The sequence below is a fragment of the Saccopteryx bilineata genome, chromosome 1, assembly GCF_036850765.1.
Source record: "Saccopteryx bilineata isolate mSacBil1 chromosome 1, mSacBil1_pri_phased_curated, whole genome shotgun sequence".
Lineage (NCBI taxonomy): Eukaryota > Metazoa > Chordata > Mammalia > Chiroptera > Emballonuridae > Saccopteryx > Saccopteryx bilineata.
In genome coordinates this window covers 246,414,282-246,431,269 of record NC_089490.1, presented here as the reverse complement: position 1 = coordinate 246,431,269, position 16,988 = coordinate 246,414,282, and the positions used below count along the sequence as shown (strand labels likewise).

Here is a 16,988-nt window from a genome sequence, read left to right as displayed (position 1 = left end):
GCTGGAAACAGGGAGAGACAGTCAGACAGACTCCCGCATGCGCCCGACCGGGATCCACCCGGCGCGCCCACCAGGGGCGATGCTCTGCCCACCAGGGGGCGATGCTCTGCCCATCCTGGGTGTCGCCATGTTGCGACCAGAGCCACTCTAGCGCCTGGGGCAGAGGCCACAGAGCCATCCCCAGCGCCCGGGCCATCCTTGCTCCAATGGAGCCTTGGCTGCGGGAGGGGAAGAGAGAGACAGAGAGGGAAAGTGCGGCGGAGGGGTGGAGAAGCAAATGGGCGCTTCTCCTATGTGCCCTGGCCGGGAATCGAACCCGGGTCCTCCGCACGCAAGGCCGACGCTCTACCGCTGAGCCAACCGGCCAGGGCGACATTATTTTGATAAATGATATTTGTTGTAAGCAATTTTGTTAACTTACCTAGCATTAGACTTTAATTACATTTCCAGGACCTTATTATTTAGTTTACATGATCAAGTCACATCTTCTGGAAAATAAGATTACTCTCTGAAAGGGAAATTGCATTTTTTTTAGTTTTGAATACAAAATATAACAGGAAAAAAGAAATAGTCTGTGGTAACTTCACTATAACTTTGCTGAATAAACTAAGACAAATTGTATATCTTTGATTTTCCCTAATAAAGTGAGTTATGACCTGTCTCTCTGTTTAAACAGATGTTGTTTCCTAGTTTGTCTCTTTCCTACACTGTAGCTAGGAATGTGTTGAGAGGTCCTTCTTTCCTAGAGCATTTTTTAAATAACGAGGTAGTGAGACAGAAATCAAGAGGCTTACATTTGGATTGAGGCGGATACTTAATATTCGGTGTGTAATAGTGAGTGAGTCCTTGTTTTATGAATAGATCACTCCATAGGTACCGGTATGTTTCCGTTTACTTCCAATCATTATTTCCCAGGGAGGCGCATTACATTAGTTTAAAGTGCTTTAAGAGTTGTTTCTAGATAAGTTTCTTACTGAAGACCAAAATATTTAGAAGTTAAAAAAACTTTATAAAGCCATTATTATTTATATACCATTGATAAAGGTGATGGCAGGACTGATTTTTGGTATGTTTTATGTTTGGTTTTAAAGAGCATTTCATAGAACTGTTCAAATGTATTAAATCCTTAAAAGCTCACCAAAGGTCTGGTCCTGGCCGGTTGGCTCAGTGGATAGAGCGTCAGCCGGGAGTATGGATGTCCTGGGTTTGATTCCCAGTTTGGGCACACAGGAGAAGCAACCATCTGTTCTTGTCCCTCCCTCCCCCTCTTCACTCCCTTTTCCCTTCCCACAGCTCAGTTGGTCCAAGTGTTGACCCCAGACAGGGGTTGCCAGGTGGATCCTGGTTGGGGCACATACGGGAGTCTGTCTCTCTATCTCTCCTCCTCTCACTTAAAAAAAAACACACATATATATATATATATATATTATATATATATATAAAAATATATAATATATATATATTTTTATATATATATATAAAACCAAAGAGCATATTTAGAACTTAAATGACTATTTCTTTGAGAGTACAATTAAATATTTGTACTTTGATGCTTGATGCTTTGAGTTTTTTTAATGTTATTGTTATTACCTGTCTGTTCTCTTTAAAATTCTGATATTAGGAAATAAGATCAAATGAAGTAGAATCTATTTAAAATAATGATTTTAACTTTTATTTTTCTAGAAAAAAGATAGCTAATTATATTCATTTATCTTAGTCCCTGTTTATAACAAAACCTGAGTCAATATTTTTGAGTTGAGGATAATACTTAATATTTTTTTTTAAGAAAAGATGTGTAACTGTTATAATAGAACATGTAGCATTTTTTAGTTTTGGTGGTGTTGTAGTAGTCTCTGTATATCATACTTCATACCAGGGTCAGTACTTTACTGCAGAAAGATGACTTGGCCATGATGAGTATCGAGCAATCATCTCTCCATTATTCTAGGCAAAATGCATTTCAGAACAAAAGCTGCACCATTCCAGAAATGTGTGTTTGCTGATGAGATTGTAAAGAAACCCACACTTCGTCTCACTCTGGGCCAGGGCTCCAGCCGTGCCCCAGATCTCTTCATTATAGGCCTATTTTCCTCCAAATACCACTTTTCCTTTTGTGATGTATTTGAAGCTGTATTTTTAGCTCCTTCACCCCTCTCTCTTTTATCAGCTTCTTGTTTTGCATGTTGAATAGGAAGTTGGATCTTAGGAAGGGACATGGAGGTGGAGAAGTCAGTATCTCAGCTGTGTGACAGGCCAAGGCGTGTGTTTGACATATGGATAGAGGTGAATCACATGCCTCGCTCAACATCTGACGTGTATCCACCTCCATGCATCCACCTCGGGAGGCCTGCTCAGCACCCTGCTGTGTTGTATAGATGTACCATTTGGTTTTAATTCTGCACTGAGTCCTCACCCTCCATAAAACTAATTTGGTACCACATCATCATACCAGTCATGCTGGCTGCAGTAACCAGTAAGCCTCAATTATGGGGGCATAGCATGCTATACCCCCCCACACACACACACACTGATACTGAACAATGCAATATTGTCCCGAGTAAGTGGACTCTGTTACACATGGTCATTTAAGGACCAAGATTGAGAGGAACTCAATGATTTTCCAAGGTCGCCTTGGATATCAGTGTCTAGATTGCAGAAAGCAAAAAAGATTGAGAATTGTGTATGAGGGGATTTTATGTGCCAGAGCCTGCAAATCACAGGTATGACCCTGCTCTCTCCCACTGTCTAGAACTCAGGTACATGGCCATCCCTCGCTGCAGTAGATCCTGGGAAGTTTAAATAGTTGGGTCCCAAAAGCATGCCTGCTAACCTGGGTTGAAAGACGGTGATGAATATCCCACTTTTATTAAATAGTATGTGGGGTTTTTTAAATGTTAAAAATGTTTTTAATTACAGTTGACATTCGATATTCTTTTGTATTAGTTTCAAGTGTACAGCATGGTCATTAGACAGTCATGTACTTTACAAAGTGTCCCCCCGGTATTTCCAGTACCTGGCACCATACATACTTATTGCAATATTATTGACTATTTTTTCTATGCACTACATTGCATCCCCATAACTATTCTGTAACTGCCAATCTGTACTTCTCAACTCCTTCATCTTTTTCACCCAGCCCCCCAACCTGTCTCCCCTCTGGCACCCATCAGTCTGTTCTCTGTACCTATGAGTCTGTTTTTGTTTTATCCATTCACTTATATTGCTCTTTTGATTCCATATATAAATGAAATCATATAACATTTTGCCTTTCTCTGACTGACTTATTTTACTTACTATAATACCCTCTAGGTCCATCCATGATGTCACAAATGGTTAGATTTCTTTCTTTTTTATGACTGAGTAGTATTCCATTATACCACAGCTTTTTAATTCACTTGTCCCTTGATGAGCACTTAGGCTGCTTCCATAGCTTAGCTATTGTACGTAACACCACAATGAACACAGATGTGCATAGAGTCTTTCCAGTTAGTATTTTGAGTTTCTTCAGATATATACCCAGAATTGAAATTGCTGGGCTATGATGCAGTACCATTTTTAAATTTTGAGGAACCTCTATACTGTTTTCCACAATGGCTGCACCAGTCTGTATTCCCACCAACACTCCCAGAGGGCTCCCTTTCCTCCACATCCTCACCAATACTTGTCTGTTGATTTATTGATGATAGCCATTCTGACAGGTGTGAGGGGATACCTCAATTGCTTTCTTCAGTGTCTTGTAATTTTCCAAATACAGATCTTTTACCTCCTTGGTTAAATTTATTCTTTGTTTGTTTAATGCATTTGTAAATGGGATTATTTTTTTCTTCTTTCTGATAGTTTATTACTGGAGTATAAAAATGCAACTGATGCCTGACCAGGCGGTGGGGCAGTGGATAGAGCATCATCCTGGGACACAAAGGACCCAGGTTCGAAACCCCAAGGTCACCGGCTTGAGCGCAGGCTCATCGGCTTGAGCAAGGGCTCACCAGCTTTAGTGTGGGGTCACTGGCTTGAGCGTGGGATCATAGACGTGACCCCATGGTCACTGGCTTGAGCCCAAAGGTCACTGATTTGAAGCTTAAGGTTGCTGGCTTGAGCCCAAGGTCACTGGCTTGAGCAAGGGGTCACTGGCTTGGCTGGAGCCCCCGGTCAAGGCACATATGAGAAAGCAATTGATGAACAACTAAGGTGGCACAACAACAAAAAAAGTGCAATTGATTCCTGGATATTTATTTTGTATTCTGCTAATTTAATGAATTTATCAGTTCTGGTAGTTTTGGGTGGAATCTTTAGGGTTCTTTATGTACAATATCATGTCATCTGCAAATAATGACAGTTTTACTTTTTCCTTTCCAAATTGGATGCCTTTTATTTCTTCTTGTCTGATTGCTGTGGCTAAGAGTTCTAGTACTATGTTGAATAAGAGTGGTGTAAGTAGACATCCCTGTCTTGTCCCTGATCTTAAAAGGAAATGCTCTTAGTTTTCTCCTGTTGAGTATGATGTTGGCTGTGTGTTTGTCATATGTGGCCTTTATTATGTTGAGGTATGTGTTCCTTTCGTTCCCACATGGCTGAAAATTTTTAACATACATGGGTGCTGGATTTTATCAAATGCTATTTCTATATCTATTGATATAGTCATGTGGTTTTTATCCTTTATTTTGTTTATGTCATATATCACACCTGTTGATTTGTGGATAGTATACCAACCTTGCATACCCAGAGTAAATCCCACATGATCATGATGTATGATCTTTTTAATGTATCGCTGGATCCTGTTTGCTAATATTTCGTTGAGGATTTTTACATCTATGTTCATCAGGGATATTGGTCTATAATTTTATTTTATTTTTTGTAGTGCTTTTATCTGCTTTTAGAATTAGGATAATGCTGGCCTCAAAAAATGAGGTTGTGAATCTTCCCTTCTCTTGATTTTTTAGAATAATTTGAGAAGAACAGGTATTAATTCATCTTTAAACATTTGGTAAAATTCACCTGTGAAGCTGTGTATTCTGGGACTTTTGTTTGTTGGAAGTTTTTTGTTTATTGGAAGTTTTTTGTTTATTGTTTTAATTTCAGTGGTTGCAATTAGTCTGTTCAGATTTTTAGTTTCTTGTGATTCAGTTTTTTTTTTTTTCTGAAGCTGGAAACGGGGAGAGACAGTCAGACAGACTCCCGCATGTGCCCAACCGGGATCCACCTGGCACGCCCACCAGGGGCCGATGCTCTGCCCACCAGGGGGCAATGCTCTGCCCATCCGGGGCGTCGCTATGTTGCAACCAGAGCCACTCTAGCACCTGAGGCAGAGGCCACAGAGCCATCCCCAGTGCCCGGGCCATCTTTGCTCCAATGGAGACTTGGCTGCAGGAGGGGAAGAGAGAGATAGAGAGGAAGGAGAGGGGGAAGCGTGGAGAAGCAGATGGGCGCTTCTCCTGTGTGCCCTGGCCGGGAATCGAACCCAGGACTTCTGCACGCCAGGCCGATGCTCTACCACTGAGCCAACCGGCCAGGGCGTGATTCAGTTTTGTAAGACTGTATGTTTCTAGGAATTTATCCATTCCATCCAGATTGTGCTGTTTGTTGGCATATAGCTGTTCGTATGGAGAGTATGTCTTAATAACCCTGTTTTTTCCTGCTGCTATAGATAGAATTATTTCCCATTAGTCATTGATTCTGTTTTTAGAAACTGTTTGGCAATCAGAATTAGATGGAAATATGTATTTTATTTTCTTTCCCCAATACAATGAACAGACAGAAAATAATAGGGAAATATTTGAAAGCTTTCCTGGTAGCTTACTAGAAATGCTGTCTATGGAAAGGCACTGCTGTTCTCTCTCCCATTGGGCAGACCGCTTTTGTTAAACACTCTCTCTGGGAAACCCCAGCCTCGTGTGTCGTCCCCCCTCACCCCAGCCTGCTGACACCATCACAGCTGCATTTTCTGTGTTCTCTTAGAACGTGGACATAGCTATGTCAGTTTAATGTGCTTGTCCACTCATTCATCCAAGCACTCATAATGCAGAAAAAAGGGAAAGGAAACAGTTGAAATTTCTTATAATTGACTTGCATACTGAATAGCACAAGGACTCAGGGAGAAGGCATTTAGCTCTGGCTCAGGAATGAAGGACAGGTGGGTGTGCTGCTTTAAGAGGAAGGAAATTTGGTCCAAGTCTCTTGAATTACTCATGGATACTTTCCCTCCCTCGACAACCAAGTTTATAAGGAGAAGAATCCTGGTTTGATGATCTCAAACTCCAGCACTTATTACGGAGTTAGGCTTATAGTGGATGTTAGGAAGACCAAAGGGACTGATGAAGATTTAAGTCAACAAATGTATAAGCCTTATTCACTCCACAGTTTTCTCTGTGCTGTCTCATGCCCTCACAGCAGCTCTACGGTCAGGCAGATCCTCTTGTTCCTGGCTTACAGACAATGAGCCCGGATTCAGAGAGATTTGGTGTTTTGCCAGCATCTCCCAGGAGGTTAGGAGGATAGACATCAGGTGTTCTGCACCTAATCTTGTATATTTTTCACTCCTTTGCAATTTATAGCATGTGCTTTGAGGATGAGGCATCAGACCACCTGAATCTTTTTTGAGTAATGAAGGCTTTCATTTACATTGAGTCGAGCAGAATTTTTTTGTTGTTGTTTTTTTGTTTTTTTGTTTTTTCTTTTTCATTTTTCTGAAGCTGGAAACAGGGAGAGACAGTCAGACAGACTCCCGCATGCACCCGACCGGGATCCACCCGGCACGCCCACCATGGGGCAACGCTCTGCCCACCAGGGGGCGATCCTCTGCCCATCCTGGGCGTCGCCATGTTGCGACCAGAGCCACTCTAGTGCCTGAGGCAGAGGCCACAGAGCCATCCCCAGCGCCCGGGCCATCCTTGCTCCAATGGAGCCTCGGCTGCGGGAGGGGGAGAGAGAGAGACAGAGAGGAAAGTGTGGCGGAGGGGTGGAGAAGCAAATGGGCGCTTCTCCTGTGTGCCCTGGCCGGGAATCGAACCCGGGTCCTCCGCACGCTAGGCCGACGCTCTACCGCTGAGCCAACCGGTCAGGGCCCAGAATTTTTTTTTTAAACAGAAACAAAAAATGGTTCTTTCATCATGTTTTAGAGCTCTTGCTACTTCTTCCAGCACAGTGCTTGGTACCCAGTCAGTGCTCTATCAATATATCTTAAATAATTGACAGTGATTTAAAATGTGTAATTCAGACTCACCTAAATTGAACAGAGTCTGAGGCTGTTGTAAGCTTTTAGCTATAATCATTGTGTCACAGGGGACAAAATTTGCCTGTGGTATATTTGTATTCAAAAAATGCTTTTTCTTAATTCAACTCTTATACATTTGTTGACTTAAAAAACACAATAGCTTGGTTTGCTAGGGTGTGTTTGGCACTTCTGCCCTGAGAGCCTGCCCAAGGACGCTGTGTGGATGCTGAGACCGGCCAGGTATAGTCCTCACAGCAGGCTGACACTGCTGAAATGGACTTGCTTTCATGTCCTTTGATGCTTTAAAAATCTCAAACATCTTTAGTGTTGCAGTTTATGCTGGACATTTATTGCTTTCATCTCTGACTTCCTCCATATTTCATACCATAAGATATCAGTTTGTCAGCAGAAATATTATGACCTGGTGCTTAACTTAGTAAAGTTGCAGCTGATTACGGAAGAAGGCATGGCTTGCAGAAATATGAAAGTGCACATTTCCACATAGATGTCGTGCTTCACTTCAAACTTACGTGCCTGAAGACAGACTCATTTTGTACCTTCCATTCTTTTCCTGCTTCCCGCCCCCACGCCTTGCCAGTTGCGACCCATCTCACGTAAAGCCGGACTCCACACCACGAAAGCATCCTGACTACTTGTTTCTCTCCATCACACTACACATCTAATTTATGTTCATGCCGTGTTGCATGGACCTCTAAAATGTTTCCGAAATTAGGGGATTTGGGACTGTGTTTTTAAAAGCTGGTGTGAGTGCATTGCCCAATCTCCTTATAGCTAAGACATGGGAAAGGAGCCAGAAGCCCTGAAGAGTTTACCGTCAACGTAGCAGGAGGACTTGGATTGAAAAATAAATAAAATTTTAAGAACGTTTCAGTGTTAGAAGACATTTTCCTCTCTATGCTTGAGTAAGAATTTATTTCATTATCTCTGCAAACATATGCTTTTTCCAAAACTCTGTGACCAAGAGATGGAAGAGATAGTGGGGATTATTGAGAGTGGGGAACATGCAAAGACTGGACAGATAAACAAAAATACAACAGCAGTGCTGAAGGGAACTTGAACTCTGCTCCTGCGTTCTGTTTCTGCCAGACAGGAATACTGGGTGGGGCGAAAGTAGGTTTATAGTAGTTCATTGGAAAATAATGTAATAATTAATAAGAATGTGAGAATGAACTTTGTGTTTTTCATTTTGTTTTGGATTGTTTTTCTAAAAGCAAGATAAATGTTAAGTTTTAGAATGACAGACCATTTTTAAAATTAATCATTGCTGGGAAAACACTGTTAGTGCTCCGGGCTACTACCAAATGGCATTTTATTCTGCAGAAAGTTCCAGGGAGTGCTTTAGAAAGAGTCTGTCATTGAAGATTCAGTGGTGCCGATTATGTGTGTAAAATGAAAGAAATGGATGTCAGGGGCATATGGATTTCAATCTCGTATTATAATAATACTAATCAGCCAGAATTCTGTGAAGGTTCTAAAGGTTGTTCTTATCTACGGGTTGTCTTATTGCTATATTAGCCACACTTAATAAAAGTGACATCATATAACATTATAATGAGTGAAATAAGTAAATCAGAAAAAACTAAGAACTGTATGATTCCATACATAGGTGGGACACAAAATTGAGACTCATGGACATAGATAAGAGTGCAGTGGTTCCCAGGAGGGAGGGAAGGGAGGAGAGGGAGGAAATGGTGGGAAGGGAGGGGCATAAAGAAAACCAAATGAAGGGTAAAGGAGGATGACTTGTCTTTGGGTGATGAGTATACAACATAACCGAATGTCAGAAGGATCTGGAGATGTTTTCTCTACGTGCTCTAGTTGACCAATGTCACCCCGTTAAAATTAATAGTCTAAATAAAATTATTTTTAAAAATGACATCATAGTATTTATCCTAAAGTTATTCTTTAACCATAGAATAATAGAATAACAGAATATTGAGGTTGTAAATCTTCAAGTACTGACCAATGAAGGTCAATGATTTTTTTCCTCAATTATTCCAGTGGCTTATTCTTGCAAGTTAAGATTGTTCTAAAGAAGTGAAAGACAGATAATTAGTTATTTGTTTCCGTTTTGCAGGGGAAGATGGTGAAAGGAATGGGAGGCGCTATGGATCTGGTGTCCAGTGAGAAAACCAAAGTGGTGGTCACCATGGAGCATTCTGCGAAGGTAATGTCTTAACTTTTGGAGATGCACGATATGCCAAAATTTTATATACCCGGTCATGACGGGGGTTTTTCTCTGGCTTATTCAAATTGGTAGCATTTATATTTTGAGAGAAAGATTACAAATAAAGGCAGCTATTTATTACCATTTAGCTACACAGTTGGTTAACTTTGAGTGAAGCACAAATATCAGAGCATTTGCCGTTTATACACATTAAAAGTAAAAGCTATAATGTCTTCAAAAGCAGTGAAAAGATGTCAAAGCAGATGTGTTGATTCAGTTTTAAAGATGCTATAGTGGTTGCTATCTGTTTGAAAAATGAAAACCACAACAGAATATGTTTTTTTATTTTTTTTATTATTATTTTTTTCTGAAGTTGGAAATGGGGAGACAGTCAGACAGACTCCCGCATGCGTCCGCATGCGCCCCACCGGGATCCACCCGGCATGCCCACCAGGGGGCGTGCTCTGCCCATCTGGGGCGTTGCTCTATTGCAACCAGAGCCATTCTAGCACTTGAGGCAGAGGCCACAGAGCCATCCTCAGCGCCCGGGCCAACTTTGCTCCAGTGGAGCCTTGGCTGTGAGAAGGGAAGAGAGAGACAGAGAGGAAGGAGAGGGGGAGGGGTGGAGAAGCAGATGGGCACTTTTCCTGTATGCCCTGGCCGGTAATCGAACCCAGAACTCCTGCAGGCCAGGCCGACGCTCTACCACTGAGCCAACCGGCCAGGGCCAGAATATGGTTTTTTAATAACAATATTTTCATATGGACAATATGGCCTCTTGCCAAGGCTGTGAGGTGCTAGTTTTAGAAGGTGTTAAAAAATTGTGGACTTGGTGATAGCTAGCATTTTGATTCTGAAAAGTATTGTACTTTTATCTTAACAAATTATCAAATATATATTGAGTGACTATTAATTGCTAAACACTGCTAGGGTTTGGCAGTGACCAAAAGTAGACAAAAATTATTGATTTCATAGAGCTTACAGTTGATAATAATGATAGTGGTGTGATGGTGGTGGTGGTGATGATGGTGGTGATGGTGGTGATGGTGATGGTGATGATGATGGGGGCAGTGGTGGTGATGGTAGTGATAATGGGGGTGGTGATGGTGGTTGTGGTGATGATGAGGGTGATGGTGGTGGTGGTGATGGTGGTGGTGATGATGGGGGTGGTGATGATGGTGGTGGTGATGATGGTGGTGATGGTGGTGGTTATGATGGTAGCTTCCATTTATTGAGCTTACTGAGTGCCAACATTACACTAGGCACTTGTGTTTGTGTGTACAAGCACATGAACTTGATCATAGGCATCTTTCATGGTTTCAGAAACAGCTTCAGACAAGTTAAGTAATTCGCCTGAAGTCACGTAACTGGTGGAACTGAGATCGAAGCCCAGTTGTCTAACTGTAGAGCTCTCTATATAACTTTCTCTCTAGTTCGCAACTCAGTATCTTTGAACCAGCCTAGCTTAACTGCCTTCTGACCTGAATCCATGGCTTCTGATGATTTGAAAAGTTGCCATTGGGTGCACCCTCTTCATTGTCTACATCCTTTGTCCATTCCTCTTTATTCTTTATAATTCTTAGTTTTAAAGCGAAATCTACTTGTTTTTACCTGAGACCTGCTGTTTTGAGGGGCAGTGGTGGTGTGGCGTTTTCACTCAGTGGTGCAGCACGGTGGGAGGTGACGGAGCTGGAAGATTAGCACCCGACTTGCTTCCCGTGGGGGAAGTTCTGTTACAGAGTGCCATGTGCCATGAAGCGCTTCTGTTGTAAAAAAAAACCCAAAAAACAACTGTTATAAATATGGAATTATCATAAATTGCTTAGTAGACAGTGGAGAGTGAACAGTGGAACACAAATATGAAACTTTGGAAGTGAAACCAACGCAGGTTACTTCAGAGAGCTGCCTCGCAAAAGCACTCAGAGAACTTCATTTCAGAGCAAAAGGATGCCGGGCGTGTGGATCCAGTCTGCATCCTTCCTGGAACGTGACGTCTGTTTGCACAACACTCGTCCTGACTCCCCTTTGTTGTCAGGGATGTTGATGCGTGGGCATGCAAGTCCGACTCATTCTATGTTATTTTTGTGCATTCGTTTTGAAAACATTAGGCCTGTATTTAGCAAATTCTCTCTCCTTTTGTTTCCAGTGTTTTCTTTCTCCTCTGCTGGAATGTTTGATAGGGGAAAAGAAATGGTGCTTCCAATGTCTGATTAGAAATCCCTTATTAAAGCTTTTTCTCAGAAGCAAGGTATTGTTTTTGCTTGTTTGTTGCCATTTCTGCCTTCTCTTCTCTCCGTGGGGAAATGGCATTGAGTTTTAGGCCAGAATTGAAGTTAGATATTTTTCCCTGGATACTTTCATTTGAATAAACTAACAAAAAATAGATTTGTGATTAAAATAGTAATGGTGGTTTGTTCACAACTAATAACTTGAAAAGTATTAAAGAGATGTTTCTTGAAAAGTAACCAAGAGATGTTTCTCTGCTTGCTAGCTTCTCTTTTCACCTGTGGTCCCAGAATGTGTGGTTGCTACTATATGTTGTTCACCAGACCCCTTGTTACTGGTCCAACACAAGGCAAGAGGGGAACCCCAGCACTTCTCCCCTGTATCTTTAACTCTGGTTGAGCAGTTGGTAGAGGCTGGAAAGGAGAGAGGGGGGACAGGTTGTTCATCCCTGGTAGCCTGTTCACGTAATGTTCTGTTCCGTTAGACAAGCCAGGTAACTCTGGCATAATGATTAAGCAAACAACCTAGGGGACAAACCCCTAGAGTTTTGTAAGACACAGGAGTGAAAAATTTGCAATGAAGGATTAAAACCCAAGTGGAAAAATATCATCTTGTATTCTGAGGCTTCTAATTTTTTTGGGGGGTGGGAAGTAAGTGGGTGGAGCTGTCAGGTGGCCTTCAGGTATAGCTTTCCCTGGGCCCCCTTTTTCGGCACAGGGGGACAGGTGTAGGTTGCTTATAAATATAGCATTCCTGACCTTTAAAAGCATGGAGTTTTGTTGCCGTCGTTTTAATCAGACAAAGGAAACTCTTTTCTTGCAAGCTTTTGCAAGCAGCTGCTGATATTTGAAACCGGGCCACCTGCTAGGGCTGCGCTAGGGTCACCTCCATAGCGTTTCCTTGCCTTAATGCCACCTTTGAACAACGTGTGGTAGGCATTGTCATCATACGGGGTGCTGCAGCATGACTTTCCTATAAGCCTACACATCAGGGTTGCGGGCCAAATACAAAGTGATTTGATATCCAGCCATCTTCTTTCTTGGACATCTTTTCATGTCTTGGCCAAGTGTCCTCCTCTGCCCTCTAAAAACAGGAAGGAAACGAACAAAGTGAGTAACAGTCTGAGCCCTTACTAGGTGCAAGGCCCTAGGCTTGGCATTGCACATACCGAATCCCATCAGCCTCCCTGTAACCCTGTGAAGTGGCCCAAGGCAGGGGCAGGTAGAAAACTTGCCTGCATGGGGCGGAGGAAGGAGCCGCACGCGGTGTGGTCCAGCCGGTGCTCACCATAGCGTACATGCTGTGTGCTCACCGGGCATCGCACCCGCATCCCTCCCTCACCTGCCCTTTCCTTGGAGCTTTAGGTTTTAGAATTACCTTTCTTTTCTTTTTTCTTTTCCCTGGTCAAAGCTCTCCTTGCTTTGGTGAGATAGGTATCAGCCAAGTACTTAAAACAATCCAAAGGTTTAATGTGTCCCTTCGGGCCCATCTCCCCTGCTTCCCTTCTGTGTTAGGATCCTCCCAATTTTACTGGGCACAGACATGCTGGCCCAGTGAGACTACATTTCCCAGACTCCTTTGCTTGCCGATGCATCCTTGAGACCCTGTTTGGTCAGTGGCATTTGAGCATTTGCAATATGTGTAATTTTTGAGCCATGTCCTTAACGATAGAGCTAATTTCACTGGACCGTCTCTGTTCCCCTTCTGGCTGTCTGCAGCAGAGCATTGGGTCCAGAGTTGTAACCCATATTCCTGGGCTTACAGGGCTGCCCCACCAGCCCAATCCCTAGGGGCCCTGTCCCCTTCTTTACAGGTCCCTGTCGTGGTTCCTCGTAGCACCATCCTCGGCTCTCTGCTCTTCTCACCCTCCATACCTTTCTTGGCTGCTGTCTAAATTTTTGACATCAACTGTTCTTCTTCACTCTGGAGCCCTTATTTTCCACTGGAATTCTCCGATGCGCTCAGAATGGTATTTCTTCCTTATTCCACAACTGCACCTGGTTGTCCCACACCTGCCCCAGCGGCAGCGCATGAAAGGGAAGTCACTGTTCGCCCTGAAACTCTTCCCCTGCTGTTCAGCCCGACCAGAGGTGATGCTCTCCCAGCCCCATCCGGAAGGGCGCCCTTGGCACTTCCTGACACTACCCTACCTGCGTCTGCAATGCCTCTGTAATCTCCCTCCTGTGTGTTTCTACTCTGTCTGCTTAGCTTCTTGTCACATCTGCATGGGTCACTGTTGCAATGCCCCAGAGGTTCCCGTGCTGTCAGACCGACCTCCTTCCTGGTAAGCAAGGACACCACTGCCGGAGTGACTGGTCTGATGCTACAGCTCCACAGAGTCCACACGTAGTTCACGCTAACCTGCTGGCCTTTGCCGTCAGCTCCCCGGCCTCCCTCAGCCTTGACTCCAGAGCGTCAGCACTGTCAGGACCTCCGCATGTTCATGTTCTTCCCTGTGCTCGGCGGTTCCACACTCTGCCCCTCTCCCTGTTCCCTGCTCACCCCTACCTCTGCACAGTCGTGCATAAATGAGCCCATGCTCTGTGAGTTGGTTGGCTTAGAGCCTTCCATCTGTAGATACTGTGAATGACCAAAGGAGTCTTCTTTGATGCTTTGTCTTGAAATGTGGTAGAATTACCTTATATGAGCATGTTAATATATTGTTTAGGCAGACATCAAATGTTTATTCAGGACCAGGCACCATGTGCCAAGCATCATAATCGGGAAGAAATAAAAAATGGAAAGAAGTGGTCTTCCTTTAGGCAGCTCAGGGGCTTGTGGGGATAGAGTCATCGAAGTCAGTACTTGCAATAGAAGAGTATATAGAGTAGCATATGTAGAGAACCTAGTTCCTTTATAAGGGAGCTGGCCCGGGGATGTAGCATTTGTAAGGAGTCTAAAGGATGGGCCAGCGTTTGGTCCTGGAGTGTTGCAGGCACAGGGCGTTCAGGAAGGCAGTGCCTGCTGAGAGATTTACAGTCAGGTCCCGGTTGTCAGAGTAAACAGACGAGTTTGGTGGAAAAACATACACCACACACACTCTCTCTCTCTCTCTCTCTCTCTCTCTCTCACACACACACACACACACACATGGTCTGTTTTACATACAGTGGTCAGATTGATTTTTTAAAAATATAAATCAATCACGTTGCTTTTTCTTCATCACAGAAACCTTTGTCCACAATTTTCCATCTCATTTGGATTCATTTAAGTTCAGAGTCCTTACCATTGTCTCTAAGGCTCTCCATGATCTGTTGACTCCTACCCCACTGTCTTTCTGAATCTGTCTACCACCATTGTCTCTCTCATCCTCTGCGCTGCAGACATCCTCTCTTTTGTAAGTTTCTGGAACATTCCAAACATCCTCCTGCCTCGAGGGCTTTGCCTTTGTTATTCTCTGTGCCTCAGGTACCTGCCTGGCTCTCTCTCTCTGTTCATTCAGGTCTCTGCTCAAAATACCAGAGAAGCTTTTCCTAATGACTCTGTTTTATAAAATAGTTGATTCTTTTTTAAAAAAATTAATTAATTTATTTAATTAATTGTTTACATAGATTCTAGGGTCACCCCGAATGCATCCCTCCTCCCCCAAATTCCCCTCAACATCTCCCTTGCCCCCCTCTCTACAGCGCCCTCCCCCCTACCCTTCAGGTTTATCTCATCCTATCATCCCTTTTCCTTCTGTCCTCTTGTCCTCTGGTCCCTTTGATCCTTCCTCTGTCTCAATTCCATTCCTCAGTTCTCATTATTTCTTGGATTCCTCAAATGAGTGAGGTCATATGATATTTTTCTTTCTCTGCCTGGCTTTGGAAATAGCCCAAGTGTCCATCAGTGGACAAGTGGATTAAAAAACTATGGAACATATATACAATGGAATACTATGGGGCTATGAAAAAGAAGGAAATATTACCTTTTGCAACAATATGGAGGGACCTGGAAACTATTATGTTGAGTAAAACGATTGATTCTTCATCTCCCTTCTTCACTAGAATGTCAGTTCCCTGAGGGCAGGGGCTCTGTCTAACCTAACAGCTGACAAGAATCCTGCCTAATGCACATTAGGACTCGATAAATACTTGTTGAACTCATTAATTCTTCACATAACAATGGTACTTTGAACATACAGGACACTCGTAACTTTTTCCAAGTACGAGGGTCCTCGGGTTCTGATACGGTTTTGTTCCTACGACAGTGATAAACAGACTGAATTTTGGTGTAAGTTGAAACACACCCTAACCTAAGTCACTGATCTATTCTACCACAGTTGTAAAATCACAATCTAGAACACAAAAACACAAGCCACAGAAAACGAATACTGTATATTTCACCATGCACAACCAAACTAGTTCACCCACGTAGTCCGTAAGTACGATGCTAACATCATAAGCTGGAACACTTCATGTCTCAATTTTTTAAAGTTTTTATGGGAGTGAGTGTCGTAAACTCAAAACCTCGTATGTTGAGATTGTCATAACCTGAGGACTCCCTGTAGTTATGTTTACTACCTTTATGTTATCATTACAGTACTCTTGTGAGATATGTCTTATTGTTTCCCTTTCAAAGGCAAACAGACTGACTTCCATAGGAGTTCAACAATCCGATAAAAGTCAAGTGGACAATTAAGAGCAGAGGTGGATTTAATGGCGGGTGCACCAGGCGTGTGCCCCGGGCCCCAATTTCTAAAGGGCCCCCTGCAAAACTCCAACTTGACACTTTTTTCTAATGTAAGGGGCCCAATATTTTCTTCTGCTTCTGGGGCCTCAACCTCCACCTCTGATTAAGAGCAAAAGATGAGGTGAGAATTCATTGTTCTGCCTCTGGGCCTCCATTTTCTTCTGCTAAACTTTTCTGTCTGGCAAGAACCATCAACACAAACAATATAATAGAGAGTGTTTTGTTCTCAGCATCGTGTACTGGAAATGTATTCCTAAGGGTGTGACTTTCAGAGCACAAAAGCAAAGAAATTCAGTCCTACTTGTCATTTACTGGAAACAAGCAAAGCTTGGGTGCCTATTTTAAAGAGCATAAATGAGAGCTCTGTTTCTAAAACAGGCTTAGATTTTATTTTTATTCCAGTAGGCGGTCTGGGTTCTGAAGGGATGAAAAAGAATCATAATTATGTTGTCATGAAAAGTTGAGAATAAATCTTTGTGAGCAATATTTTTATTAAGTTCAATCTTTGTTTGATAGTGAAGGTGTCATATGGAAATCTTGAGAGTTGTTTTACCTTATCTTTACTTTTGGGGGATAAAAAGTAAAATGAGGTTTATTAATCCTATTTATTTTGAACCAAATGTGTTACCAAAGCCAAAATATATGAAAAAATTTTTTCATTTTCTGAAAAACGTTTTTGAGATAATTTTCATC

At 42.7% G+C, this 16,988-nt stretch overlaps 1 protein-coding gene and 1 non-coding gene across 2 annotated transcripts in view; one reads left to right on the top strand and one right to left on the bottom strand.

The window, feature by feature from the left end:
* Positions 1-16,988, top strand: part of OXCT1 (3-oxoacid CoA-transferase 1) — a 145,520-nt gene that overhangs the window by 108,634 nt on the left and 19,898 nt on the right. Inside the window, exon 14 of the mRNA XM_066240380.1 lies at positions 9,309-9,398. Coding sequence (XP_066096477.1) covers positions 9,309-9,398 — 90 coding nt within the window. The remainder of the gene's footprint in view (positions 1-9,308; positions 9,399-16,988) is intronic.
* Positions 296-371, bottom strand: TRNAA-UGC (transfer RNA alanine (anticodon UGC)). Its single transcript has one exon. It is a non-coding gene; the product is annotated as a tRNA-Ala (tRNA).